Here is a 27,791-nt window from a genome sequence, read left to right as displayed (position 1 = left end):
TTGCATTTCAGACATGTGCTCTATCCTTTCTTGCCTCTAGGCCTCTAGGAGGAATTCCTATCCTCCACTTCCTTTCCCTTATCTCTCATCATCCTTCAGCTCTCAGTTAATTACCTCCTTAGGAAGCCCTCCATGACCACTCCACACACTGGATTGAGGCCCCCAGATGCTCCCACAGTCACCCTAGTTGAGTCTGTTTGACAGTCTTGCCTCCCATAGGCATGTGCTCTTTGAAGCTTAAGACTTTGCCTTATATCTCCAAAGCCTAGCACAGTGGCGGGCATATCAGTTCAGTTCAGTCGCTCAGTCATGTCCTACTCTTTGCAACCCCATCGACTATAGTACGCCAGGCCTCCCTGTCCATCACCAACTCCCGGAGCCTACTCAAACTCATGTCCATCACGTCGGTGATGCCATCCAACCATCTCATCCTCTGTTGTCCCCTTCTCCTCCTGCTTTCAATCTTTCCCCAGCATCAGGGTCTTTTCAAATAAGTCGGTTCTTCACATCAGGTGGCCAAAATATTGGAGCTTTAGTTTCAGCATCAGTCCTTCCAGTGAATATTCAGGACTGATTTCCTTTAGGATTGACTGGTTGGATCTCCTCACAGTCCAAGGGACTCTCAAGAGTCTCTCCAACACCACAGTTCAAAAGCATCACTTATTCGGCACTCAGCTTTCTTTATAGTCCAGCTTTCACATCCATACATGACTACTGGAAAAGCCATAGCTTTGATGGATCTTTGTTGGTAAAGCAATGTCTCTGCTTTTTAATATGCTGTCTAGGTTGGTCATAGCTTTTCTTCCAAGGAGCAAGTATCTTTTAATCACTGAGATGCAGTCAACATCTGCAGTGATTTTGGAGCCCCCAAAAATAAAGCCTCTGTTTCCATTGTTTCCCCATCTATTTGCCATGAAGTGATGGGACTGGATGCATGATCTTAGATTTCTGAATGTTGAATTTTAAGCCAACTTTTTCACTCTCCTCTTTCACTTTCATCAAGAAGCTCTTCAGTTCTTCTTCGCTTTCTGCCATAAGGGTGGTGTCATCTGCATATCTGAGGTTATTGATATTTCTCCCAACAATCTTGATTCCAGCTTGTGCTTCAGCCTGGCATTTCACATGATGTATTCTGCGTATAAGTTAAATAAGCAGGGTGACAATATACAGCCTTGACGTACTCCTTTCCCAATTTGGAACCAGTCTGTTGTTCCATGTCCAGTTCTAACTTGCTTCTTGACCTGCCTACAGATTTCTCAGAAGGCAGGTCAGGTGGTCTGGTATTCCCATCTCTTTAAGAATTTTCCGCAGTTTGTTGTGATCCACATAGTCAAAGGCTTTGGCGTAGTCAATAAAGCAAAAGTAGATTTTTTTCTGGAACTCTCTTGCATGTAGAAGATGTTTAAACAGTATTTATTACATGGAAGAATGTGACATGAATGGCCAGTGGTGAATGTTCTGCTTTTTCCAGAGCATCCAAATTTTTATCAGTGTCTTAGGAAACCTAGTGCCTTCACCCAGAAGAATGGACAGTACCATCACTGGAGGGAGGAGACTGAGAAAGTGTCTAGTTGTCCCACAGCACTGCATCAGAGTCACCTAGGGAGTCAGGAGCCAGGAAGCTGTATTTGTAAAACTTCCCAAGAGATTCTGAGGTAGACATTTAACTAACATTTGGGAACCACTTAGTTCAAGTTTCCTCTTTTTACAAAAGAAGACTGAGACCAAATGATGTGCCCCAGGTTGTCCAGCTATAAGTAGCACAGCTTGACCTCAGTTTCAGCTACAAAGCCTCAGCCACCGTTCGGGGGGTGGGCGTGCACCTATAAGAGAGAACTCCTGTCGCCCCAACGAAGTGCTGCCCAGGTCACCTTGGCAGCCTCTGCTGTCCATCCAGGTGTCCAGCTTTGCCCGCCCCCCCCACCATGGAATATAAAAATATCTATTTTTAAACACTTGAACTATCTGCTCCTCTTCAGAAAAGAAGCGGGCAAAGGTACCTGAACAGCCCACACCCCCAATTCAGGAAGAACCTGAACCTGTTAGCAATGTGCTACAAGGAGATGACATTCTTGCCTTAGCCATTAAGAAGGAAGACTTGAGGAAGGTAAGGATGAAGTCCAGGGATCCTTTGCTGCAGGAACCTCTCCTTGCCACCTGGGTGGTCTAGAGCTTCAACCATGTGCATTGCCTGTCCCCTGCCTCCCTACTTAGAGGGAGTGTCTGATTCCATGGAAGAATCCATCAAACACGAATCTGTTCGCTTTTGCATCCAACGGAATTTGCTATGTCCTATTAACATTTCTAAGATTCGTATAGAACTGCAGAGAAATGAAAGAATGAAGTCATGTGCTTCCCATAGAGGCGAGTGATACCATCCCCATTTCACAGAAGGGAAAATGAGTTACAGATAAGGGTAACCCCCTCCTTTTCCTGGGAAAATGAGCCACTTCTCACCTGAACTATCTGGAGGCATGAGATGTTTTTATTTTTTCCCAGGATGTTAATAAGTCTCATAGCTGTTACAAAGGCATTTCCTCAACAGAATGTATGGACAGATCTAGAGAAACAGATCTGTCTGCCTTCAGGAATTCCACCAAGAATTAGGATAGAGGAGAAGGGTGGCTTTTTCCCTCCTTTTGATCTCATGTGAAATCTCTGTCTTATTTCTTTTTAGCAACATCTTCCTCGCCTTATTGAAACAGAAGATAAACATGTAATTACCCAGAGATTTATCATCCGTAAACCCAAACCCAAGGATCATAGGAAGGTCTCACACTTAGTAGCACATCCTGCTACTCCAGATGCAGCCACAAAGCCCCTGGACTACTCTGGTGTGCTCGGGAATCAAAGTTCATGAGTCATCCTGGAGAGAATGTGGGGCCCTGTCAGAGTACCAGCTGGCTATAGCTTGCCTTCCTGCCTCTTCTTTTTGCTTCCAGGACCAGGTGACATCTTCCATGGCAGTGATCAGATCCTGCCCCACCACATCCTGGGGAGTCTCCAGGACTTTAAGAGAATTGCAGTTGCTCGAGGGAACACCCAGGTTTGTTTGTACAGAGCTGCCTGAAGGAGAGAAATCACTGAGGTCATTGCAGTCTTACCACCTGGCAGAGTCCAGAGGACTGGGGTTACAGAATTTGAGGTGATAAGTGACCCTTCCCCCCAAATAGTGAAGCCTACGTAAGCTAGCTTCAGCAGAAGTGAGGAATTCACTATAAGGAGACAAGAGCCTGGAGGAACCCAAAGGCGAGAGTGTGTCTGCCTCTCATCAGACTGAGCCCACCCCCTCTGCCACTGCTGTCTGTACCCCAGCTTTATTTCCCCTCCTCCATCCACTTGGTGGAGGAAGGTGGCTCCCCATAGCTCCCGGGGCCACATGGAGAGACTGTCTGTCTTCCCAACTTTCTCGTCATGCAGCGCTTCTGTCTCTCAGTTCCCTCAGTTTCCTGGCTCCAGGCAGAGGGTCTCTCAGGTGTTAAAAGGCCTGGGGTCCAATGAAAATGGCGCCATCATGCAGCAGGTGAGGGTGTCAACAGCATGGAGGACAGGCGCAGTGAAGGACGTTGGCCAGTCTTCCCGTTCTGGGGCAGAGGGGACTGCCAGCGCCCCTGGTTCTGTGCTTTGCTTTCTGTCACTTGCTACCTTGTGGTCCTGGAGAGGAGGGACTCGGCAGAAAGGGAGGACAGCAGGGATTTAGGCCCGGAGAAGTCTGCTCAGCCCCACTGCCACACCATCCCTGGCCCTCCACACTCACATTGCTCTTTTCAGCTGGCTGAGCTGATACACACCCCACCCTGTCTGATGACCCTCATCTCAACTAAAGAAGAGCCAAAGCAGGAAGCCCCCAAAGAAGAGAAGGCACATCCTCCCTGGGTCCCGCCTCTGCAGCACAACTTTCTGAAAAACTGGCAGCGCAACATAGCCCTTCGGAAGAAGCAGCAGGATGCTCTCAGCGGTGAGCAGAGCGGAGAGGACGCCTGCCTGGCCTTAGCACTGAGGCTCTGCTGCTGTGTTTTTTCTCCCCCTTCACCTGCAGAGCCTGGATTCAGGCTGGTCGCTTTTGTGCTGAGTACTCCCAAGTGCTTCTTGTACTTAGCGGGTCATGAAATCAGCCCAGTGACTGGAGCTGATCAGTTCAGAGAGCTCAGGCCCCTACTTGTTTGGATTTGGTGGTGGGATTGCATTCTTGGTTCTCTTTAGAACGGCTGAAGAAGCCAGTCAGCGAGCTGCTGATGCACACAGGGGAGACCTACAGACAGATCCAGGAGGAGCGGGAGCTCCTTGACCGAATGCTGTCAACACGGTCTGATGGGAAGGTAAGGACAGTGCACCCTGTGGGAGGGGTCTGGACAGCTGGGGACAAAAAAAAATCTATCCAGTACACAGCTTTGTTAAACCCTCAATGTCTTTACTAAATTCTATCACCAGTTCTATTACTTGTCATTCAGGGACTGGCCAGATAAATAATTTGGCCTGTGGTGGCCCCTGTTCGTTTGAGGAGAAAGATATCACAGGTACCATGTTATTAGAATAGTCTTTGTCTTGTTTTGTCTCCTAAAACCTGAGGCTCCAGCTTTCAGTCGCCCCAGGGCACCATGATGTGCTCTGGTATCTCAGTGCCTGGACCAACTTGCCCTCTCTGGGGCCAGGTAAACATATAATGCAGCAGCCTGCAAATAAGAAAGTTGTGCTTCTCCCCTGTTCGCAGGGCAGCATGGATCCCACAGAGGCATCTGTGGTCTGTAGAGCTCTTGTCTCCCAGGCCTCCCACCCGCCTCTCTCAAAGGTGCTCGGGTAGTCTGACACATCTATCCTCCATTGACAGGGCTGCAAGTTGACCAGTGGGTTCTGGAGTCGACTGGAATACGTGGGAGACGAAATGACGGGTCTGGTAATGACAAAGACAAAAACTCAGCATGGCCTCGTGGAGCCAATCACTCAGATCAAGAAGCCCTGGTCCATCCAGGCAGAGATGGGTGAGGAGTGGGATGTAAAGGAGACTGGCCTTGGGGGTAAGAGATCAGGGTTCTGGTGTGGTGGTCCAGTCCCCTCCAGTAAGACCACGGGAGCAGTGGTGGGAGGGGCCCAGCTCTAGGGCGTCACCGTCCTTAACTGCGCTGAGCCTCCTCTGCTGAGCACCTGGAATGTGGCCGGGCTGAGCTGAGATGTGCCGTAAGTGTAAACTACACACTGGGTTTTGAAGATCAGTTTGAAAAAATAGATTTTATTAATAATTTTCATATTGATTACATGTTCATATTGATTACATGTTGAAATGATAATATTTTTAATATACTGGGTTAAATATATTACTGTTTATTTTTACCTGTTTAAATGTGGCATCTGGAAAATTTTGATTACATATTCATGGCTTGCATTTGTTGTTTGCATCGTATTTTTAATGGGCAGCACTGCTTTAAAGGCTGCCAGACCGCCTGGGTTCAGGTCCCAGCTGTGCTGAGTTTGTGAACACCAGTGAGTTACTTAACCTCTCTGGTCTTCAGCTTCCCATCTGTAAAATACTCATGGGGTTGTGAGACGGTTAAATGAGACATGGTGTGTTTTAAGAGGTTCTGACTCATTGTTAAACACAATAAAAGGTAGCTGCTATTGTTATTTTTATTATAATCCAAAAATTTGACGGTCTGGAAGCTGGTTTTGCCGGAGTCCTGTGAAGGGCTGCTGAGGCAGTGGGTGTGGGGCCTGGAGGAAGAAGCTGTGTTTTCAGCTCTCCCAGCAACGGTGCCGGAATGGGTACTCTGAGAGCCCTTGAACATGGGTAGGGAGGGGACATGGCAGCAGCCTGTGCTTAGGATTCTTGGACCCTGCTCTAGGGTTGCCAGCCCAGAAGGACGCATGGTACCGCTACACCTGGGATCGGAGTCTGTTTCTGACCTGCCGGCGCAAGGAGCTGCAGAGCATCATGGCAGAGCTGAATTTTAGCCAGCAGGTTGGTAAGGCCTCTGTGCCTAGTCTGAAGCCCTTCAGGGTGGGGCCTGTCTTCAGTCAAATAACCTTTGCTTTCTCTGTCTCTCTGAGGACATTGATGGCCTGGAGGTGGTGGGCAAAGGGCGGCCTTTCTCCAGTGTTATGGTGGAAGACTATTCAGTGTTTGAAAGGAGCTTGGAAAGCTCCTCTGAGGACACAGTGCACTTGTGAGTTGGGCCCTGGGCCTGAGGGAGAGCAGTTGGAGAGCGTTGCTTCCTCAGCGCCTGCAAGTATCCTAGGGCAGGCTTCCCTCCCTGGAATCTGAGTGCCTCCACCCCAGCCTCTTGCTCGTGGCTGTCACCCCCTCCTCTAGCCCATTCGAAGGGGCACCTGTGCTCACTGTGCTACTGCCATCTCTTCTCTTCCAACAACCAGCTCCCGAGGGGGTTTTCCTGGACATTCCTTTGCTCATAAGTGGGGCCCCTCCAGACTCCCCTAATGCTGTGTGCCTCTGCATGAAGAGTCTCTTTTTATGTCCAAGAACCTCCCATTTCAGGAATGGAGCAGGATGGAGCTGATGATGCTCCACTGGAGGGCAGAGCCGGGCACATTGCCACATTTTCTGGCAGCCATCTCCATGGGCTCCATGTGGCAAGACTGGCAGGCTTAGGAAATATACATCATTGGATTGTCTTACAGAGACTTATTGGCCAATTACCCTGATGTGGTTCCTATGCCTGTTCTTGGCCCTTCTCTGCTGTTCTGTGGGAAGCCAGCCTGCTGGATCCGAAGCAGTAATTCAGAGGACAAGGTAAAACCGCCTTCACCCTCACCCACCTGCTGGAAGGGCCTCCCTCGTGAGGCAGTCTCAGGGTGACTGTGGCAGTCACAAGGAGCCTGAACATTCTCCTATTTGCGTTTTTATCTGATCTCGCCTTTAGCATATGTTTGAAAATGTTAACAGCAACATTAACTTGAGCCAGAATAAGGTCACAAGTCTGAAAAGAGAATGTCACAAGCCGCCCAGTTTGTACCTAGTCCCCAAACATGTAAATAAGCAAACCTTCTCAGACAAGAATGGCTTTGTTATTACTTGTTGTTCAGTCACTAAGTTGTGTGCGACCCCATGGACTGCGGCACTCCAGGCTTCCCTGCCCTTCACTATCTCCTGGAGTTTGCTCAGATTCATGTCCATTGAGTCGGTGATGCCATCCAACCATCTCATCCTCTGTCATCCCCTTCTCCTCCTGCCTTCAATCTTTCCCAGCATCAGGGTCTTTTGCATCAGGTCTTTTGAGTCAGCTCTTTGCATCAGGTGGCCAAAGTATTGGAGCTTCAGCTCCAATGAATTTCAGGGTTGATTTCCTTTAGGATTGACTGGTTGGAAGTCCTTGTAGTCCAAGGGACTCTCAAGAATCTTCTCCGGCACCACAGTTCGAAAGCATCAATTCTTTGATGCTCAGCCTTCTTTATGGTCCAACTCTCACATCCATACATGACTACTGTAAAAACAATACTGTAAAAACCATAGATTTGACTAGACAGACCTTTGTCAGCAAAGTGATGTCTCTGCTTTTTAATACACTGTCTAGTTTTATCATAGCTTTTCTTCCAAGGAGCAAGTGTCTTAATTTCATGGCTGTGGTCACTGTCCACAGTGATTTTGAAGCCCAAGAAAATAAAATCTGTCACTGTTTCCACTTTTCCCCCTTCTGTTTGCCATGAAGTGATGGAAACAGATGCCATGATCTCAAAGTTTTTTGAATGCTGAGTTTTGAGCCAGCTGTTTCACTCTCCTCTTTCACCCTCATCAAGAGACTCTTTAGTTCCTCTTCTGTTTCTGCCATTAGAGTGGTATCTGCATATCTGAGGTTGTTGATATTTCTCCCAGGAATCTTGATTCCAGCTTGTGAGTCGTCCAGCCCAGCATTTCACGTGGTGTACTCTGCACAGAAGTTAAATAAGCAGGGTGACAATATATAGCCTTACCATACTCTTTTCACAATTTGGAACCAGTCTGGACTTCCCAGGTGGCACTAGTGGTAAAGAACCCGCCTGCCAATGCAGGAGACATAAAAGACCTGGGTTCAACCCCTGGGTTGGGAAGATCCCCTGGAGAAGGAAATGGCAACCCACTCCAGTATTCTTGCCTGGAACATCCAGGGACAGAGGACTCTAGCAAACCACAGTCCATCAGGTCCCAGAGTTGTACACACTAAAGTGACTTAACAGCCACTGTTGTTCCATGTTCATTTCTAGATGTTGCTTCTTCACCTGCATACAGGTTTCTCAGGAGACAGGTAGGGTGGTCTGGTATTCCCATCTCTTTAAAGAATTTTCCATAGTTTGTTGTGATCCACACAAAGGCTTTTGTGTAGTCAATGAGGCAGAAGTAGATGTTTTTCTGGAATTCCCTTACTTTCTCTGTGATCCAAAGAATGTTAGCAATTTGATCTGTGGTTCCTCTGCCTTTTCTAAACCCGACTTGTACATCTGAAAATTCTCATACTACTGAAGCCTGGCTTGAAGGATTTTGAGCATTACCTTGCTAGCATGTGAAATGAATGCAGTTGTACACTAGTTTGAACATTCTTTGGCATTGCCCTTCTTTGGGATTGGAATGAAAACACATATTCCAGTCCCATGGCCACTGCTGAGTTTTCCGAATTTGTTGGCATATCAAGTACAGCATTTAAGCAGCAGCATCTTTTAGGATTTGAAACAGCTCAGCTGGAATTCCATCACCTCCACTAGTGTAGTTCATAGTAATGTTTCCTAAGGCCCATTTAAACTATTCTTCAGATGTTAAGGAGTAGAGATGTTCATCAGATATAAAATCTGTTTTATCTCCTCTTCTTACTGTTGATGGCAGAGACAGCCGCTTTTGGTGTATGAAGCCTGTGTGTTTGAGAGTGGCCAGGCCCTGGAAGCCCAGGGCAGGAGACTTCCAGTGCCAAATCCAGGGAAGTCCTGACAAACCAGGCTGAGTTGTTCACCCTAGGCCAGGAATCTCTCAGACCTCCTCTCTCCCCAGAGGCATGTTGGAATTGCTGTCCGCTTGACCTTTGAAACTCTAGAAGGGGAGAAAACATCTTCAGAACTGACCGTGGTCAATAATGGCACAGTGGCCATTTGGTATGACTGGCGGCGGCGGTCACAGTGGGACTCTTTCCAAGACCTGAAGAGGAATAGGATGCAGAGGTTCTACTTCAACAATCGGGAAGGTACCAGGGGGAAGCTGCCCACTCACCCCTCCTACAGCCCAAGTCTCGCTCATGCCCAGGCCCTGCAAGCATGAGCCCCTCTTCCCACCTGTCCACCCCATGTCTTCCATGAAGTGTGCCGTCTCCTGTTCCCATCAGCTGGGGGAATGGCAGAACGCAGGAGTGAGCCACCAGGGGCAGAAACAGTTGCCCATATACCTGGGCCTGAGGCTAGAGTCCCACATCCCAAGAACGCCCTCAGGTCTTCACAAGCCGGGACAGCTGGTCACCCTAACCAAGGCTTAGTTAACTTTCTACCCACAGGCTTGGGGCTCAGCAGCTCCCACCTGGTGAAAAACCTCTGTCTCTGTCCCTCTCAGGTGTAATTCTGCCTGGAAAAACTAAAAACTTTACCTTTTTCTTCAAATCTTTGAATGCTGGAATCTTCAGGGAGTGCTGGGAATTTGGAACCCACCCTACTCTATTGGGAGGGGCTCTGCTGCAGGTCAACCTCCATGCGGTCTCCTTGGCCCAGGACATTTTTCGGGATGAGAGGAAGTTATTGGAGGTAAGGGACGCCAGATCTTAGCCCTGTGGACACTCCGTAAGTTAACATGGTGTTCTTCCTGGCACTGCCTGCAGGGATCTTGTTACTTCCAGCCCTAGAGGCGAACTTTTAAAAAACAGATACTCCTAAAAGACAAAACCACTCCTTGGGGGTTTGTGATGTAAATGATAGGTGAGCAGGCAAGAGAAGGGGCAGCTTTGAGCTCCACCATGCATGGCCCTACTTCATTAGAAAGAAATGAGACCGGCCCTTAAAATGCAGACTGAATGGAAGTACTTGCTTAAGTGTAAACACTTGTCTGGTACTACCCAGTGGAGGTGCATTTAACTGGCAAGACTTCAAAACCAGACAAAACCAGAGAGAACACTAATTAGTGGGCCGGGCACCAGGAGGGAGTGTGAGGTGGGAAGTGGGAATGTGCTGGCCCATCAGGCTTGCGGCCTGGCCATCTGGTGCTGCGCTCTGGGATTCTACAGAAAGATGTGCTTTTTTTATTCATTGTGGCCCCCAAACACAAGCCAGCTACTTCAGCTGGGCTCAACCCCTGGTGAACAAAGGTGATTTTTACAAATGTAACATCTGCTTCACTGCTGACTATCGGACCAGCCTCTCTCACGAGATGCCCCTCCACCATTTTCTGTAACAGTGACCATGTGGCTAAATCATGCTCTCAACAAGGCAGTCCCTGAACCTTGCCCTTCCTCCTTATCAGGGGAAATGCTGACTGTGTGGCCTCTTGGCCCTGTGAAGGAACAACTTCTCTGGGTCTGACCCTTCCTCCTTTCAGCCTCTTTCAGGAAACAAGGATCTTTGGGGAGAACCGAGGGGTTTGAGTCTGGTAACAGGAGAGTACGTGTGTGTGTGTGTGTGTGTGTGTGTGTGTGTGAGAGAGAGACAGACAGACAGACAGACAATGGCAAGAACTCTGTCGACAGGAAGGCAGACAGTTCTGGGGCTCTGCCTCCCCTTGAGGATGCAGCATGGGTTTTAAAAGCCTGAGCTGCTGCTTATGCCATGTCCCTTTCCCCAGAGCAAACTGGCTGCCCATGAAGCAGTCACCGTCGTGGAGAACGTGCTGCAGGAGCTCCTGAGGGGGATCCTGACGCCCGAGCGCACACAGTCACCTGTGGACGCCTCTGTCACTGAGGAGGACTTGTTCCACCATAGGAATCCTCAGGTACAGGCCCAGCGCTGGCCCCTGCCCATTTTTGTGCTTGCCCTGGGAGAAAGTAATAGCAAACCCTTTGTGTGCCAGGATCTGTTCCGAGAAACTTGAGTAACTCTGTTTCTCCACAGCAGTCCTATGAGATGGGTACTTTTTCTATCTTCATTTTACATGGAAGAAACTGAGGCCCAGGGAGGTTAAGTAATTTGCCCAAGAAAACTTAGCTACTATAAGTGAATGCTAGGTGATAACAGAGCTTCAAAAACTTCTTATTCAAACTCTATCTTCCTCGGAAGCCCAAATGCATAAGAAGCCTTAAGTTGGAGGTGTTCAGGCTGAAAGGGGAGTGGGGAGCCCTGTGAGCCTAGCAGCTCCTGCCGGCTTCCTCCTGCCTCCTCCATCAGCGCTCCTCGAGGGAACCAGAAGCTAGAGCAGGCTGGCGCGGGCTCTGGGTGCCTCCTGTTGCAGCCTCCCCCCGCCCCAACAAGCTCCCCCTTGCCTCTGCTGCAGCTGCATTACCAGCACCAGGTGGTGCAACATCTGCACAGTCTGTGGCGCCAGTACATGATCCTGCCCCTCAAGGCTGAGGAGGCCAGGCCCGGCGAGGAGGGGCACCTCAGCCCCAGGGCCCAGGCTGCTGCAACCCCGTCAGCCTACTCGGAGGAGACCTCAATGAAGATTGAGTCTTCTGCACACCTTAAGAGCCCAACGTTAGACCCTCAACTGCCCCGGCAGGAGAGCGAGGCCATCAAGGACTCCCAGGATCATGTTGGGTCCCAGAAGACCGGGCTAGGGGTCAGGCCTTCTCAGCGGAAGAGCATCATGGAGGAGATCCTGGTGGAGGGGAGCCCAGATCTGGAGAGCATCAGGAGCCCCTGGGAACTGGATGGCCTTCCTCTGCCAGAGTGGAATCTCTGTCTGGAAGACTTCAGAAAGGTGCCTCCCAGCCCTGGCATAGCCAGGTGCCCATGCTTCTGCAGCCCCTTCCATCCCCATGGGCAGAGAAACAATCTTCTGAGGACCCAGATAAAGCAATATCTCGGTCATCTCTTTATCTTGGGTGCCTTGGCCACTGTGGTGCAGGAGGAGCTCCTTCCCTGACTCTTGGAAAGGGGTTCATGGGGTACAGATTTCCAAGGGAGGGCACAGGCTCCCACAGAAGGCACTCAGGCAGACTCTCCGTGGCTGCATCCCCTCCTGACCCCCTGCCCTCACTATGCCACACCTGTTAGTAGAAGATGCAGGAACCCTTGGTATCCCAGGCAGAGCGGTTGCCCATGGTACCTCTGACCTGCCAGGCAGTGATGGCACTCCCTGAGGAGAACCAGAGAGAAGACGCCCTAATCAGGCTCAACAAAGCAGCCCTGGAGCTGTGCCAGGAACCGCGGCCGTTGCACCCTGACTTCCTGTACCAGATGTGGTAGGTACCCCCACCAGGAAAACTGCTTCCATCCCTTCCCCTTGTGGCATCTGGCCAGGGGTTCTGGGCAGGCAGTCCCAGGACTTAAGGGGGCTGAGCTCTCTTTGAGGTCAGGTTGCTGAAAAATTCTGCAGACCTTTTATGCTCTGGCAGCTGCCACAGCATCCCTTAAGCTGCTCTCCCTATGCCAGCCACCCCCTGGGAAGGAGTAAGCACCTTGATGTTTTTCCCCCTTCTTTCCTTGTTTCTTCTCGATGAGCAGATAAGTGACCAGATGAAATGGCAGAGGACAGTGAGAAGAGGGCCTGTTCCATAAAAAGCCTCAGTTGGTTGCCAGCCTTCCCATCGCCTGTTTAGAACTTGCTTGGATAGGCTTGGGGGCCTTCTGCAAGGCCCTCAGAACACATTTCCAGGAGCTTCATCCTGCAAATCTTATGCAGGTCTAGCCCCTCCAGTGGGAATGGATCCAAGCTGGAGTGGGAATGGTTTCAAGCTGGAGTTAAGACTGACCTAACCTTATCCCCAGGCCACCTTTTCTTGGCTGCCACCAAGGAAAGCCCGATCCCTATCCCAGCACTTGCACAGGTGCCAGTGAAGATGCTGGCTGGACAGAGGCATGATATTTCCATAGCAATTCCTGGTACCAGTGTCTTAGACAAGAAGGACCAAGCCTCTCAGATTCAAGGGCAAATGAGCGGTGATGGCTTTTTTCCAATATGTCTTGCTGTCTAGTTTGCAGCTGTGGCGAGATCTGATTGACAGCCTGGTAAGCCATTCCCTGTGGCTGAGGGCTCTGCTGGGCCTGCCTGAGAAGGAGACCATCTACCTGGACATGCCAGAAGAGCAAGGTCAGACACTGTGCACCTCTGCGTAGTCTTTCCCATCCCTCTGCCCACGCGGCAGTGGTGCTTTCGCCATTTGTGCGCTTCTGGTGGAACCTCTGTGAGGTTGGTCCGTGGGGTAGGCCTCTTGCTTTTTATCTGCTGCCAGCAGTTGGGACCTAGAAACAACATTAACAATCACCTTAGTTCAGGCCCCATGTTTTACAGGTGGAGTCCCAGAGAGGCGAGATGACTTGCCATCCTGTACGTGGTGGAATGGTGGAGCTGGGACTAGAGCCTGGGCCCCTCCCCCATGCCCTACAGTCATGCACTTGACCCAGGGCCTTGCTCCCGTGGGTGGGGATTCTCTCAAACAGCTTGAACACGGCTGCCCCAGGACCCTTTGTTCTCCCAGCTCCTGCCTGTGGGGTCAGCTAGGCCGCAGGCTATTTGTCTTCTATTCACTTCCCTTAGATCGAAAATCACCTCCTGTCACAGAAGTGAAGGTAACTTCTGGGAAAGTGGGAAAGGAGGACCGGAAAGGGGCATCCCAGGAAAAGAAACAGTTTGGAATCAGAGACAAAGAAGATAAAAAAGGACCCAGGCTGTCACCTGGGAAAGAGGCATGTAGCACGTGTTCTGGGCCTGGGGTTGGGGCTGGGGAAGGGATAGGAGGGGCTGCGGAAAGTGGGCAGTCACTCCAGCATGATGCCCCTGCTCCCCTCAGAGCTGCTCTTGAAACGGTCCTGGACCTCTCTCGGGAGCTACTGAAGGCTGGGCATCTCTGTGTCTCTCCAAGCAGGACCGTTTAAATAGCAAGAAGCACAAAACAAAGGATGACAAGAAGCCGGTGAAATCTTTAAGTCGGGACGGGCTTTCCTTGGACGAGCCTGCCCCTGACAGCATCATCCCGTCTCAGGAACCCATAGATCCCCTGGTCATGGAGAAATACACCCACAGGCTGCACACTGAGGTGAGGGCAAGAACCTGGCACTCAGCCCTCCCGTCACTCATACCTGCCCTGCATACCGACCTCTGCTCCCTCACTCCCTGGCTCACTCTGTTTATCCCACAAACAGTAAGTGCCTACTGCATCTGTGATGGAAGCAAAGCTGCCCTTGTGAAGGGCATTCTAGTATTCAAGACAGACCTCATGAATAAGTAACAAATGTGGCATGTTAGGTGATGAGCACTATGGGGAAAAGAGAGCAACCAGGGCTAGGGGATAGGGAAAGCCCAGGTGGGGGTAGGTGGGCCTCACTGGAAGGTGACATTGAACAAAGACTTGAAGAGAAGTGAGGAGTGGCCATGTGGACATCTAGGAGAATGCTGTGGGTAGAAGAGGGAGTGGGCCAGGAAGAGGCAGAGAGGGCAGAGAGTCCACCAAGAGAGACTCCTGGGTCACGTGGGGCTTTGTAGGCCATTGTGAGGATACACTGTTTTGAATAGAGGAATATGGTCTGATTCATGCTTTAGATCATTCTGGCTGCTCTTTGGAAATAGATGCTGGGGGCGCAGAGCAAAAGCCTTTCCCTTCTGTTCCTCCCTCTTCTTCTTCATCTTTGGTGTGTCTTGAGAGAGCTCTTCCTTGGGTGAGCACCACATAGAGGGAATTCCCAGCAGCTGTAAGGGTTTTGAAACACTGGAGAGAATTATCATATAAAACATGTTTTTAAGCAGTAGTTCCTTAGGGTTCGCTAGGTGTTGTGTTCCATTCTTTTTGTCACTGTTGGTTTTGGAAGGGAGATCCACAAAGCCACGTTAGATATGTCAAGGAGTCTAATGGCAATGCTTTGTCTTCTTCTGGGGTGGACAGCTGAGTAACTGGGATTGCATTGTGCATTTGATCACATTTAATCAGAAGCTCCATTTGCTTCTGGTAACATCACTGAGATTTGTGAAGGTCCATGGGGTCTAGAAAGAAATCACAGGGCTCTGAGGACCCACGGAGTAGACTCTTACTTAGCTCTTTGGAATTAAGAATCAACTTGCTGAGGCTTTTATGGTACAGCCTCACTAGAGGGTACAGACTTGGAGACATTTCAGTACATGGATCTGTGATCTTACTGGAAGGAAGGTTGTCTCCAGGCGGCCAGGGTAGAACTGGGCCACCCGGAGGGACTAAATGGGCACCGCTCCCTGGGCCTCCCTGGAGTCGCCCCTTTAACCTTATGTCTCCATATGTCCAAGGGGCAGTACAGGATTCCAGCCCAGGCTGTTTAAAAAAACAAAACTATTTCCAAAAGCAAAAGTTGTACCGAAACTTCAGTTTTATCTCTACCACTTAGCTCTCTCCCCTCTTCAGCTGCCCCTCGGGGTGGGGTGCTCCCCTATGCAGGTGCTCTCCACAGAGCAAGGCTTTGCCTACGACGTTCGGCCCATCATTCCAGGTCTGTGGGCTGCTGGATGCCCTGGTGACCGACCTGCTGGCCCTGGCTGACGACCTCCACCCCCAAAAGAATGCTGAGGAGCCTTTGCGTCTCTGCCCCTGACCCACGTGCCTGAGTTGCCTCCTGGCAAACTGCTCAACAAACAAATCAATAAAGAACCTTTGTGTTCCCACCACTTCCCTTATGCCTCTGTGTCTTGAATGTAAGATCTTGATGAAGTCAGCTTATGGTCCTCCTGTGTCCCACCTGCCCTCAGATCCCTGTCCTCAGTTCCTGGAGCCATCCAGCAGGAGGTGGGAAGGGGAGGTATGGGAGGAGCAGTGGAAGAGCAAGTTGGCAGCAGGACAAGGAATGAATCGAGGTGACAGGACAGAGAGCATCACTGCTTGTGGCCCCTGCCTCCGGCCTTCGTTGGCTCACACTTCCGGGAGTGTGCTTCCTGGAGCCAGGTCTTCCCAAAATGTCATCACCGTGTGTGACACAGTGTGCGACTAGGAGGAGAATCAGACCCCACGGGACCTGGGTCCCTGAGGTCCTCACCCTTCCGCTGAGTCCAAAGGCCTCATCCCAAGCCCCGAGGATTGTGAGGATCATGCTGCACTCTTAAACCCTAAAAGCCAGATCCCTTTGTCATCAGCCAGAGGTTATTCTGGATTCTAGCCTGTATATCCCTTCTTCATGTCAAACCACCTGGCCTCTTTGAGATTTTTTTCTTTTTTTCTGCTTTAAAAACAGTCTCTTAACTTTCTGCTCCCTCCCTTGCTCAGAGAAATATGAAATGGATGAGAGATGACTCTTGCTAAGAAGCATGTTGTCAGCTCCAGCTCAGACTCAGCACTGTAAATTCTTCTCTGTCAATAATAATCAGTCTGAGCCAGGCTTCCTGTGCAGAGTGGGCTCCAGCTCCCAGAGTTTGAAGAACAATTTTGCTAATGGTGGCCTCATTGACTTAAATGCTGATGCGGCACAGGGGACGGGAGACACGAAGAGTGGCTACCGTCTCCTACACACCTGGTTTTGCATTTGACGCTTCTGATGGGACCTCATGGGCCTCAGGCGTCCTCCAGTCAAGATATGGCAGGTTTGGAGAGAGCAGGGCACTCTGAGCCTGATCCCATGTCAGAGATGCAGACAGGGCACTGTGCCTAAAGTCCTGATGCCTCCTTCAGGGTGGCCGCAAGGACCAGAGGGAAAACCAAACAAGGCAGCAGCCCACCAAAGGGCCAGCCCCAGGGGATGGTGGTCCTGGCCCAGAGGAGGAAGGGTGGGGGGCAGTGGGTGTTGGAGCCTCCCCTCCCCAGCCCTAGTTTCCCCTGAGGAGGCAGAAGAAGGGTTAACTCACTGCAGAGTGGGGGTGAGTCCCCAGCATTGGCTCGGGATCTGTCCCTGGCAGGCAGGCTTCCCACCTCTGAAGGTGCTGCCTGCCTGGTCAGCAGGAAGGGGTTAACACGCCCTGCGCTTCCTCCTGTGTCCTGTTACTGCTGAGGCAGACCTGCCTGGCCAGCTGAGCAACTTTCCTCCCGAGTGCTGCCTGCCGGTTAGGTGTCCGGAAACAAGTAGGCGGGAGGCAGGGCAGTAGCCCCTTCTGTGGAGCCTGAGCCACACTTCCGAGGGGTCTGCACCTCCTGGGAGACAGTTGGTCTTCAGGACGAGGGTCCGTGGTGGATGGCTCTGGGGATACTCCCAAGGTTGTGCCGTCCCTCTGCTGCGCAGGCTTGGAGGGTCACTGCAGAGACTGCCTGTGGCCCAGAGGCTGGGGCCAAAGGAAGCTGCATTGGAGGTAAGCTCTGGTGGTGCCTGGTATGGAAAGCTGGGGGCTTAATCTCCCTTCCAGGTCTGAGGGAGAAGGATGAGGAGGGCAGGGTCACAGAGGAATCTGGAGGCATTGCCCCCCACCCCCACCCCTCCCGAGGAAGGGGGCCTCCCAGGGTTGGCTCCCCATCCTGGGACCAGCATCTTTGGTGGCATTCCCCACAGACTCCTTCCACGCCTTCTTCTCAGCCTCTGTTGCAGCCCTAGCCTCAGGACATTCCCCCAACCCCAACTCCAGTGCCCCCAGGACACATCTACCTTTGGGCTGACTTAAGCTTAGAGCTAGCACTCACCCGACTCACTGCACCAAGGGTTAGGGCACTGCCACTCCCCGCCCTACTCAAGTGGGACCTGGTGGGAAGGGGCTGCCTCAGCAGAGGACAGGAGCGGGTGCTGGCCCATGGGGACGCACACAGTCTTTGACAAACTCATGCACATGACTCAACATATCTGGGTTCTTTCCATCTCTCTGGATCCACTCTCTGGGAATGCCATCTGCTTCCTTAGTCCTGACAGATCCCCCCACTGCTGTGGGGCCTGAGAAGAGCAGGCTCCTGTCTGCCTGTAAAGTTCTTGGTACCCCAGACACGGGAGAGAGCGGATGCTCTAGCCCCCGTGGCCTGCCCCGCCCCCTGCTGGCCCTTCTGTACCCTCCTGCCTCCCCCACCCTCCCCCATCTCTGAATTGGCCGCTCCGCTGGGCTTCTCAGTGCCCTTCCTTCCACCTGACAGGGTCTGGCTCAAGGTCACTGCGGTAATTCCATACTAGGCTGCCTGGCTGCTGCCGCTGCTACTGCCACCGCCTTATCAGCTGCTGGGTTTCTGTTTCACTCCCTTTTATTTCTGGGCATATTGTGTTCGATAAAACCCTTTGCTTGTAACACTGCTGGCAGCCCTCCCAGCCACCCCTCCTGAGGTCCTTCCTCTCCTTCTCCCTCCCCTTCTTGCTCCCTGGGCCTCACCCTGCCTTCTCTTCCTCCCTACCGCTTCCCCTCAAACTTCAGTGGGGGTGGAGCCTCCTGGTATTTCTGATTCCTCCCTTAGCCCCACTTGGGCAGAGATGTGCAGAGAAGGCTCCTCCATTCCCACCTCCTAGGAGGAAAGTTCAAGCAGACCCGCAGGGCCCACACAGAGGGTCCCCTCCCACTACCCCAGGCCAAGCAGGAGGGCCAGGGCTCCTGGTGGAGTCAGGATGCCCGACTGGTTCTCCTGGTTTCAGTGGCCAGCCCTGGGAGAGGCTTGTACTCAGGCGGGCTCTAGGGCACAATTATTTCTCATCTTGACTCTTGTCACCTGTCAGCCCACAGGTTGGGGAGGTAAAGACAGGTCTGAGTCACTAGTGACGGGGAGGGCAGGCATTAAACGAGCGCTGGCCAGGGCATCCTCAAAGAAGGCCTGTCGCTGGGACAGAAAGACAGCAGACTGAAGGTAAGCCCATCCTCAGCCAGTGCTCTCTGTCCTGCCTGTGCTTTGGGTCCTATGCTTTGGGCCCAGGCTCTCCCGAGCACAACTGGTCCTGATGAAAACTCCGAAGACTTTGAGTGGTGCCCAGGTTGGCAAGGCTGGCTGGAGAGTTGAGGTTGGTTGGGGGGGGGTGGTTTGAGGCTGGCTGGAGGGAGAGTTGTTTGTTGGGGGGTGGGGGTGGGGAGCAGGGGTCGAGAAGCTCCTTCCAACTCCTGCTGAGTCCCAGGGTAGAGTTGATAAGCACAGTCTCCATGGGTGGTGCTGCAGGGTTTGGGTGGAGGCCAGGTCCAGTCATGGTGATTGTGTGTGTGTGTGCTCATTCCGGAGGAACAGTGGTGGCAAGGGGAGGGGATTTGGGTTTTGGTTTCTGGTAGGGTCCTAGAAGAAACTTTCTCTGTCTTGGGCCTGGTTCTGAGGTTGTGGGGAGGGCAGTGGGCTGGCCCTAATCTTTCCTCAGCTGGGAGATCAGAGGTCTGTCATGGGCCCAGGGCCTTGGGGGTTTGGGAAACCCAGACTGACCTTGCCCTCAGGTCATTTCATTTTGGCTGAGAAGGTAGGACTGAGACAATAAAGCAACCAGGTGAATTAGTTACAAAACTGGTGATGCTGACAATAAGTACTGCATTTATCTTCTGATACGTACGTGCTAGTCCCAGCTAAGCCAGCCATGGTGACTGTGGGCATGCCATACCCCTCTCTGGCTTCAGTGTGTACAGTGGGTCCTCTTTGGAGGCAGCCTCCCCCAGATACTCCTTCCTTGCCTTGCTGCCTCATTCCTCCTCACTCTTCCCTTTGAATCTCAGATCTCAGCTCAGTCATCACCTTCTCTGGGAAAGCGCTCTTGATTTTCCTAGCTTGAGTATTCCTGTGCTCCTCGGCACTCGCATGTTGGACGGTGATTGCCTGTACCCTCTCAACAGGACGTGGGTGGGCCAAGACTTGTACTCTACGCTTGCCATAGTGCCTGGCTCAGAGAAGTCCCCAGGAAATTGGTGTTGAATGAATCAAGCTACAAAAATAAATGATATAAAAAGAGGAAAGTGAGGATGGAGAAGCTGGAAGGATCGGTCTTAAGCCCAATCCCAGCAGAAACAGGAGAGTCAGCGAGGTACAAGCAAAGCAAGCAGGAGTTCCTTGGGGCTTACTTTTGTGTCCCTGACTAAGGGCAAAGGCTGTGGAACATATCTGCCTGGGTTAATCCTGGCTTTGCATTCCCCAGCTCTGTGATCTTAGACAAGTCATTTAATTCGTCTCTGACTTGTTCCCCATCTTTGAATGAAAACAATAATATCTTCGTAGGTGTGATTGTGAAGATGAATGAGCACACAAAGATAAAAGTACTTCCTGAATAATAAGTAAAATAAGAAAAATAAGTGCCTGCCAAAGGCTGTTCCTGGCAGCAGGGACACCCAGGCCAGGCCTTTAGTCGTTGGCTGAGTGGGGCCAGTGAGGTGGGCCATTATCCCTGAGCTCCAGACCCTCTCTTCCTCAGACACATGTGGAAGCCAAGGACACAGCTGCCCTGCTGAGAGCATAGCGGCGCACCCTTGGAGACCGTGACCGCACGACAGTGGCCCTTGGCCCTCCACCTCTGGCTGGGGCGGGGGCCGCCCATCTCCAAGCCCTCGGCCATGACGACGTCAGCGCTGCGGCGCCAGGTGAAGAACATCGTGCACAACTACTCAGAGGCAGAGATCAAGGTGCGCGAGGCCACCAGCAATGACCCCTGGGGTCCACCTAGCTCGCTCATGTCCGAGATTGCCGATCTGACCTTCAACACAGTGGCCTTTGCCGAGGTCATGGGCATGCTGTGGCGGCGGCTCAATGACAGTGGCAAAAATTGGCGGCATGTGTACAAGGCGCTGACGTTGCTGGACTACTTGCTCAAGACAGGCTCTGAGCGGGTGGCCCACCAGTGCCGGGAGAACCTCTACACCATCCAGACACTCAAAGACTTCCAGTACGTCGACCGCGATGGCAAAGACCAGGGCGTGAACGTGCGCGAGAAGGTCAAGCAGGTGATGGCCCTGCTCAAGGATGAAGAGCGCCTTCGGCAGGAGCGCACCCATGCCCTCAAGACCAAGGAGCGCATGGCACTGGAGGGCACAGGCATCAGCAGCGGGCAACTTGGCCTCAGCCGCGCACGTGGTTCCCCATCCTCCTACAACTGTGAGTCCAGGGCATGGCTGGGGACAGGGAGGCCTCCCGAGTTCTGACTCTGGCTCTGTGACCCCCAGCTGTAGATAAGAATCCCCCACTTAGAGGTATGTCTGAAGATTCCCTGAGATAAAGAGGGTAACATGCCCGCACACAGTAGGTGCCCAACAAGTCAATGTGAACAATGATGTTATTTATTATAGGTTTGTTATTGTTAACTCCTGCCTGGTAGGGGGGTGGAGGCAGAAGCATAGGCTCAGTCCTTATTCTGCCCCTTCCAAGCCATGAGATCTCTGCCAACCAGCTCTCTGAATCTCAGTTTCCTCATCCTTAAAGTAGGGATAAACTAATCTGTCTCCATTGTCCAATTTGAGGATTAAATGAGACCAAGCCCAGGAGTGCCCTCGACCCTGTGCTCAGACAGGCAGCACACGGTGCTGCAGAGTAGCATTCCTCTTGAACCCACAGCTCAAGGGCACTGCTCTTGAAAATCGGGGCAGCTGCATACGCCACTCTCCTCCCCAAGAAGAGGGGCACTTCCCTGATCTGAGGGCACTCAGAATGGCCTTCCTTAACGATGTGCTGAGGGCTTGGAGAGCTGTGACCTTGACTGAGTGTACCCTCTTGCCCTTCCACTACACTTGACCCTGAGCTGGATGGGGCGCAGCTGAAAGAGTCCAGGAACTTGAATCAGGGGACCTGGGTTCAACTTGCTGCAGGACCTTGGCCAGGTACCCCTCAGAGCTGTTGCATCTCTGTAAAGGAAGGATTGGAATCTTACTGGGGTGAAATGGAAGCCCTGCAGAAAGTGCCAAGCATACTGCTTGACCCCTTGGGGCCCGAGACTGGCAGTTGCTCCTCTCCCCTTCAGTTTCCCTGTCTGAGCTTTAGCTTCCTGGTGAGGGGGGCGGCAGGGGAGCCCATGAGGACCTGCATGGTTATGGAAGCCACGATGGGTCGTTGCAGCCTCCTCCTCATCCCCCCGCTACACCTCAGACCTGGAGCAGGCCCGGCCCCAGACATCGGGAGAAGAGGAGCTGCAGCTACAGCTAGCCTTGGCCATGAGCCGAGAGGAGGCTGAGAAGGTGAGGCCCCTCCTGGGGCACCTGGGGGATGGGGCGAAGGGGACTTGAGGAGGGATGGGTGCCTGGATGCCTCACACCTTTGATTCTTGGGCTTCCCTACTCTGGGCCCCAAAGCCCTAGTCCTGCTCCCAAGGACAGCACAGGGCCTGTGTCCCTTGGGTTGGGTTACTGGGACTGGGGTCTGACTCCTTACCCTGGGAGTGGGGTCCTCTCTGACTGGGCGTGGTAGGGGTAGTGTGTGTGTGGTGGGTTGGGAGTACCTGTTTGTCACATGGGCCTGCTGTCACCTCATGGAGGGGAAGGGGTGAGTGTGATGGCAGACACCTTCCTAGGAGACACAGAAATATGCTGCCCCCATCAGCTATTCTTGTGGGGGTCCAGGGACAGCCTACCTGACAGCCTCCTCTCTGCCATCGCCTCTGTGGATCCAGGCAGATTTGACAGGGCTCACACAGCAGGGCCTGGGGAGCACTCAGGGTCCCAGAAGAGCATGATTCTTCTTTTTAAACTGCATCTCAGATCCAGATCCAGGCAGGGAGCAGACTACGCTCACACTGCTGTCTGGGGGCAGGCTGCCCACAGCCGCTCAGGGTGGGCACTTCTCTTACCTGCACAGGGCGATGTTGCCTTTTGGCCCAGGTAGGAGCACTGGGCCAAGTTCACCCCTCTCTTCCTCCCTCGCAGCCGGTTCCCCCAACCTCCCACAGGGACGAGGACTTGCAACTGCAGCTGGCTCTGCACCTGAGCCGGCAGGAGCAGGAGAAGGTAGTGGGCTAAGCCACCCATGCCACTGCTGGTGAGGTGCTGGTGAGGCGCTGGTGAGGTGCTGGTGAGGCGCTGGTGAGGCGCTGGTGAGGCGCTGGTGAGGTGCTGGTGAGGTGCTGGTGAGGCGCTGGTGAGGTGCTGGTGAGGTGCTGGTGAGGTGCTGGTGAGGTGCTACGCGGGTACTAACCAGGCTCTTCCATCTCCCTGCGGTGGACCAGGCTCTTCCACCTCCCTGCAGTGGTCCTGCTGCCCCTGACCTCAGGGCACCTCCCAGCCTGCACTCTTCTTGACCCTAGCTCAGGTCCTTTCAAGTCTAGCATGGGCAGCTCATGCTTTCCTCACTCTGGTGCCTTCTGCAGGAGGTGAGGTCCTGGCAGGGAGATGACTCACCTGTGGCCAATGGTGCTGGAGCTGGAGCCCATCGTCGTTGGGACAGAGAGCCTGAAAGAGCAGAGAGAGAGGAGGAGAAGCTGAAAACCAGCCAGGTAGAGTAGTCTCGGGGCCATGGGTTAGCAGAGCTGGGAGATGAATTGGGTTAAATATTTATAAAGAGTGTAGAACAGTGCTTGGTATATAGTAAGCACCACTTAATGTTTATTCAGTGAAAATAAGGGTAGAGGAGATGTAGCAGACTGAGGTCCCATCCCGCATGGGCTGGTGACTGAGCTGGTGGCAAACTGGGGTGCAAAACATCCTGATGTGAGATGCCGGGTTTGGATTCTGTATTTGCTGCCATTTACTTTACAACTCAGGGCATGTCATTGTCTTAGCCTCAGTTTCCTCCATTCAAGTGTGCTGGTTGGACAGTTCCAACTCTGACATTCTAGGAGCATGTGATACTGTGGATCAAGACTGAGAGTAGCCTCAGGTATATGGTACTGAAAACATCTTGGGCTCGTGCACATGGTGTCCATGGTGGAAGAATGTGTAGCTGCTGGTAGCAAGGCTACCCTCCAAAACTGCTCATGCTACTCTTGGGATGTCTCTGTACTCTTTCAGCCAATGTTCACGGTGGCAAATTTCTTTTGGACATGGACTAAGGGAAGTAGGCTTATCATAAAATGTGTCTTACCACTGATGGGCTGAGGGGCAGGACAGCCAAGGAAGGGGTCAGGCAGGCTTGCCTTCCATCCCAGCTCTCCCTCTCCCTGGCTGTGTGACTTTAAGCAATTGCCCTCTTAGCCCAAGATAGCACATCTGTAAAATGGGCACCCCAACAACCTTCCCTAATCACAGCGCAGGTTGTTAGGAAAATCAGACACTAAACGGATGAGGAAACATTTTATAAACGGGAAAGCACTCTACAGAGGCAAGGGATCATTAATAGATGTTTGTGGAATGAGTAAAGGAGAATGAGCTGGAGGGAGGATGACAGGTCAGGGCCCGCCCTTCCTCTGGGCCCCGCCTTCTCTTGAGCATGGCTGCCTCTCCCCTCAACAGTCCTCCAGCCTCGACTTGGTGGACATCTTCGCATCAGCTTCAACTCTGCCCTCCACACACTGCTCTGCTGACCCATGGGACATCCCAGGTGGGCATGCAGGGCTGCAAAGGGCTCCCAGGCTGGCCCCCGAGAGCCCCTTCCCTCCCAGACACTTGCTGGCATTCCTTCCCACAGCTGAGGGCCACTAGGCACATCATTCACCTCTCTGAGCCTCAGCTTCTTCTGTGCCTTGCAGTTGGAGTGAGGGAGGGGACACCTCTAAGGAACTCAGATTTTGGGAAACTCAGAAATGTTCTCTTGTTGCTTCTGGTCACCCTGAGTTTCCTGGCCCAGCCTGTCCCTGACTGGGAATGCGGCCTGAGCTGCCCATGCCTGGAGGTCCAGAATCCTAGGATGAACTTGCTGAATATGGGCTTCAGCTCACTGGGTGGTCCTGAGTCTGCATCCCATGTGTGAAATGGGCCCTTGTCCTCCCAAATTGGTGTAGGTAACTGGGAAGGCCCTGGCCTGGGGGTCTGAGTGGCCTGGAGTCACATCTGTGCTATCCCCATTTCAGGTCTCAGGCCTAACACAGAGCCCAGTGGCTCATCATGGGGGCCTTCGGCAGACCCCTGGTCTCCAGTTCCCTCAGGAAGTATCATGTCCCAGAGCCAGCCCTGGGACTTGCCTCCCGTGCTCTCCTCCTCTGAGCCCTGGGGCCGGACCCCAGTGCTGCCTGCTGGACCACCCACCACAGACTTCTGGGCACAGAACTCCCCCCACCACAAACTCCCCAACAATGGAGCCAAACCCTGGGGGAACCTGGTAGAAACCTTCAACACACCTGGTAAGTAGAGGGTCAAAGGGTGTGGGTGAGGGGCTGGAGGACTTCTGGGCCCCCCTCCCTCCACTGCCAAAGGGCAACAGATCCTGTGCTAGGAGGGCAACTTGCCTGGAAAGGGGCCAGCCCAGTGCTTGCCCTTTCTGCCAGCCCATCTCATCTTCCTTTTTCTCCTTGGCTAGCGTTAGATGGTTCTTCGACCTTTGACCCATTGGCCAAGCCTCCAGTATCCACAGAGACCAAGGAAGGGCTAGAATGCACCCAGGCTCTGCCCTCTGGGAAGCCCAGCAGTCCTGTGGGTAAGCGGGAAGCAGGGAATGACTGCAACTGTGGGCAAAGATGGGCCCCCAGCACCGGCCTTAGCCTTCTACCTCTCACAGAGTGACCATTCACTCTCCCTACCAACAAGCCCTATCATTTCTATTCCAGAGCTGGACCTGTTTGGAGACCACACCCCCAGTGTAAAGCAAAATGGCACAAAGGAGCCAGATACCTTTGACCTGGATGTACTAGGGGAAGCACTAGCCCAGTCCAGCAGGGACACCCCAGCACGCCGGACTCCTGAGTCCTTCCTGGGCCCCTCAGCCTCCTCCTTGGTCAACCTTGACTCATTAGTCAAGGTGCCCCAGGCTGTAAAGACCAGGAACCCCTTTCTAACAGGTAGGACACTCCCTTGTCCCTGCTGGGTCTCCACACTGGGGTCCCCTACTCTCTCTGTTTCTCCCTTCAGAGCCCAACCCCTGCCTTAAAATCTTAGCTCTTTTTTTTCCTGTTTCTAAGACCTCAGATCTTGCTACCTTGCCCCCCTCCCCCCCTCCCCACTTCGGACTATGTCCCCTTGGCCCGCTCCAAGTCCCCCAACCCACCCTCGTTCCGCAGGTCTCAGCACTCCATCCCCCACCAACCCGTTCGGCGGGGGCGATCAAAGCAGGCGGACTCTGAACCAGATGCGCACAGGATCGCCAGCGTTGAGCCTGACGGCCGGTGGGCCGATCGGGGCGCCCTTTGGCTCCATGACCTACAGTGCCTCCCTGCCCCTCCCGCTCAGCAGCGTGCCGGCCGGCGTGACCCTCCCTGCCTCGGTCAGCGTTTTCCCCCAAGCCCGCGCCTTCACGCCACCGCCCTCCGGGAGCCTGCCACAGCCTCTGCTGCCCACCTCGGGCTCCGCCGGACCGCTCAACCAGACCCCTCTGACGGATACCAACCCTTTCCTTTGAGCAACGGCCCCGCCCCCGGCCGCCAGCGCGCGTGCGCGCGATGCCCCGCCCCCGCCCTGCGCTGATAACACTGGGCCCCGCCCCCTGGGGCGGAGCTTCCATGCCAGGACCCGCCCCGGGAAGGAAGAAGGAAGGCTGAGACTCCGCCCAGAGACAGATCTGGACTCTGCCCCCAGCTTCCGCGGACGCTTAGCAGCTCCCGGAGCTGCAGACTTCACTGGGGCGGAGAGTACGCCCCGTAATAAAGACTGGAATGCATGTCCTCAGCTCTCACCAAGTGGACTTTTTGCCGGGCGTGGCGGCCAGGTCTGGACGACAGCTTGAATCACTGGCTACCCTGGAAACGACTGCTCCACAATGTGGGGCACAAAAATGCTCCCACTTCCCATACAGCCCCCTCAGCCTAGCACCTTCGCTTGTCCATGCTCCTGAGACTCTCTCTCAGTCATTCGATCATTTCATCCATTTATCACACAGCGGCGCGGGGAATAATCTAAAAGCAAAGGACAATAGGCAGTTGTTCCCTTGCACAATCATTATGTGCTAAGCACCTTAGACCGATTATTTCATTTAATCCTTGCATCAGTATTCTGAGGTAGATAATATTACTCCCATTCAGGACCAGCTACATAATTAGTGCAAAGTAAAAATGTGGGGCCCCTTGTTCAAAATTGAGTTAAGAATATCAAAATGGGAGCAGCAGAGCATTAGACCAAGGGCAAAGCCCTTGGCCCTGCTCCTTCTTTATAGGTGAGGTTCAGAGAGGTTAAGCAGCGTGCTTAAAGTCACAAAGCTGGCAGAGTAGGGCTGGGATTCCAAGTCAGGGGACCTGGCTCCTCTGCTCTGAGCTCCCATGCTGGGCCCCAGTATTCACAAATATTGACTGGCTGCTGTGGACAAAGCACTGGGCTCATCTCGGGAGGGACTCAAGAATTGCTAAGTGCACAGTCTCCAGGAGCTCAGAACCCACACGGGCAAGCCTGTTCCAGGAGCCCCCAAATCCTTTGTTTTACTGACTCACCTTAAATCTGGTTCTTCTCTCCTCTCTTCACCAGGACTGGCAAAAAACTCAATTTCAAGCATGACCCCTCCTAGGGGGCTGGTGTAGATCAGAAACCCAGGGAGGAGCAGAGCCTATTCCCTCGTCCTGAGGGCCACCATAGTCACCCTTATTCCTTTTCTACTCAATGCTCCCCCCAACCACGGGCACTGGTGTGGTCTTCAGTGTTCAGGGGCTAGCCCTGCAGGACGCAGGCCTTTTGGGGGCCTGAGGTAAAATGTCCTTCCACAGGCCAGAAACAGCAAAGTTGAGGGGAGGACACAGTGCTGGTCTTCTTCCTAAGGTAGGGGTGGGGAGAGGAGCTGCTTTGCTTTTCGGAGGGAGGTAGTCCCACCGTAGCTGTTACAGACAGGGTGGACGAGAGCATCTACTTAGGAGTAGGACTGACCGTTCAAAACTGCTCTAAGGTTTCCATTTAATCACTTATAAGTGGTTATGCTCTTTGACCTTGAGTAAATAGCTTAACCTCTCTA

At 52.8% G+C, this 27,791-nt stretch overlaps 2 protein-coding genes and 2 long non-coding RNA genes across 13 annotated transcripts in view; 2 read left to right on the top strand and 2 right to left on the bottom strand.

Moving 5' to 3' along the window:
* MYCBPAP (MYCBP associated protein) overlaps positions 1 to 15,673 on the top strand; it is a 22,837-nt gene extending 7,164 nt beyond the window's left edge. For 2 of the 6 annotated variants that reach the window (XM_027517410.1, XM_027517415.1), the window contains exons 2-19: positions 1,980 to 2,107; positions 2,678 to 2,834; positions 2,943 to 3,046; positions 3,772 to 3,958; positions 4,204 to 4,319; positions 4,829 to 4,979; positions 5,838 to 5,953; positions 6,043 to 6,158; positions 6,631 to 6,742; positions 8,966 to 9,155; positions 9,515 to 9,702; positions 10,733 to 10,879; positions 11,378 to 11,803; positions 12,166 to 12,287; positions 13,020 to 13,135; positions 13,583 to 13,731; positions 13,911 to 14,081; positions 15,499 to 15,673. In XM_027517410.1, coding sequence (XP_027373211.1) covers positions 1,980 to 2,107; positions 2,678 to 2,834; positions 2,943 to 3,046; positions 3,772 to 3,958; positions 4,204 to 4,319; positions 4,829 to 4,979; positions 5,838 to 5,953; positions 6,043 to 6,158; positions 6,631 to 6,742; positions 8,966 to 9,155; positions 9,515 to 9,702; positions 10,733 to 10,879; positions 11,378 to 11,803; positions 12,166 to 12,287; positions 13,020 to 13,135; positions 13,583 to 13,731; positions 13,911 to 14,081; positions 15,499 to 15,600 — 2,798 coding nt within the window. In that variant the 3' untranslated portion in view covers positions 15,601 to 15,673. Of the gene's footprint in view, positions 1 to 1,979; positions 2,108 to 2,677; positions 2,835 to 2,942; positions 3,959 to 4,203; positions 4,320 to 4,828; positions 4,980 to 5,837; positions 5,954 to 6,042; positions 6,159 to 6,630; positions 6,743 to 8,965; positions 9,156 to 9,514; positions 9,703 to 10,732; positions 10,880 to 11,377; positions 11,804 to 12,165; positions 12,288 to 13,019; positions 13,136 to 13,336; positions 13,373 to 13,582; positions 13,732 to 13,910; positions 14,082 to 15,498 lie in introns of those variants that run through there. The other 4 variants (XM_027517413.1, XM_027517409.1, XM_027517414.1 and 1 more) reach the window with 4 other exon arrangements.
* LOC113877361 lies at positions 9,024 to 26,276 on the bottom strand. The gene is made up of 4 exons (XR_003506738.1): positions 26,198 to 26,276; positions 23,171 to 23,221; positions 13,114 to 13,287; positions 9,024 to 9,109 (listed from the first exon to the last, which is right to left on the bottom strand). It is a non-coding gene; the product is annotated as an uncharacterized LOC113877361 (long non-coding RNA).
* On the top strand, positions 16,962 to 27,791 carry EPN3 (epsin 3). Of its 5 annotated transcripts, none has more exons than XM_027517416.1 (10): positions 16,962 to 17,278; positions 20,266 to 20,942; positions 21,897 to 22,015; positions 22,700 to 22,780; positions 23,140 to 23,265; positions 24,221 to 24,308; positions 24,778 to 25,047; positions 25,224 to 25,340; positions 25,471 to 25,701; positions 25,921 to 27,791. In XM_027517416.1, the coding sequence occupies exons 2-10, from the start codon at positions 20,405 to 20,407 to the stop codon at positions 26,256 to 26,258; spliced, it is 1,908 nt and encodes a 635-aa protein (XP_027373217.1). In that variant the 5' UTR covers positions 16,962 to 17,278; positions 20,266 to 20,404; the 3' UTR covers positions 26,259 to 27,791. The 5 variants fall into 5 exon arrangements, with proteins under 5 accessions (XP_027373217.1, XP_027373220.1, XP_027373221.1 ...); XM_027517417.1 differs by lacking the exon at positions 16,962 to 17,278 and adding an exon at positions 17,351 to 18,737; XM_027517418.1 differs by lacking the exon at positions 16,962 to 17,278 and adding an exon at positions 18,744 to 18,888.
* LOC113877359 lies at positions 21,103 to 22,710 on the bottom strand. Its single transcript, XR_003506737.1, has 2 exons — positions 22,276 to 22,710; positions 21,103 to 21,685 (listed from the first exon to the last, which is right to left on the bottom strand). It is a non-coding gene; the product is annotated as an uncharacterized LOC113877359 (long non-coding RNA).

The sequence above is a fragment of the Bos indicus x Bos taurus genome, chromosome 19 (assembly GCF_003369695.1).
Source record: "Bos indicus x Bos taurus breed Angus x Brahman F1 hybrid chromosome 19, Bos_hybrid_MaternalHap_v2.0, whole genome shotgun sequence".
In the NCBI taxonomy this organism is placed as follows: domain Eukaryota; kingdom Metazoa; phylum Chordata; class Mammalia; order Artiodactyla; family Bovidae; genus Bos; species Bos indicus x Bos taurus.
Note: the sequence above shows the minus strand (reverse complement) of the source record. Positions and strands in the feature narration are given on the sequence as shown.

Bases quoted from the DNA above. Each gene is read 5' to 3' on its own strand.
- EPN3 (XM_027517416.1), top strand. From the start codon at position 20,405: ATGACGACGTCAGCGCTGCGGCGCCAGGTGAAGAACATCGTGCACAAC. The intron at 22,781-23,139 runs GTAGTGGGCTAA...TGCCTTCTGCAG, and splicing joins GCCGGCAGGAGCAGGAGAAG to GAGGTGAGGTCCTGGCAGGG. The intron at 24,309-24,777 runs GTGGGCATGCAG...TCCCCATTTCAG, and splicing joins TGACCCATGGGACATCCCAG to GTCTCAGGCCTAACACAGAG.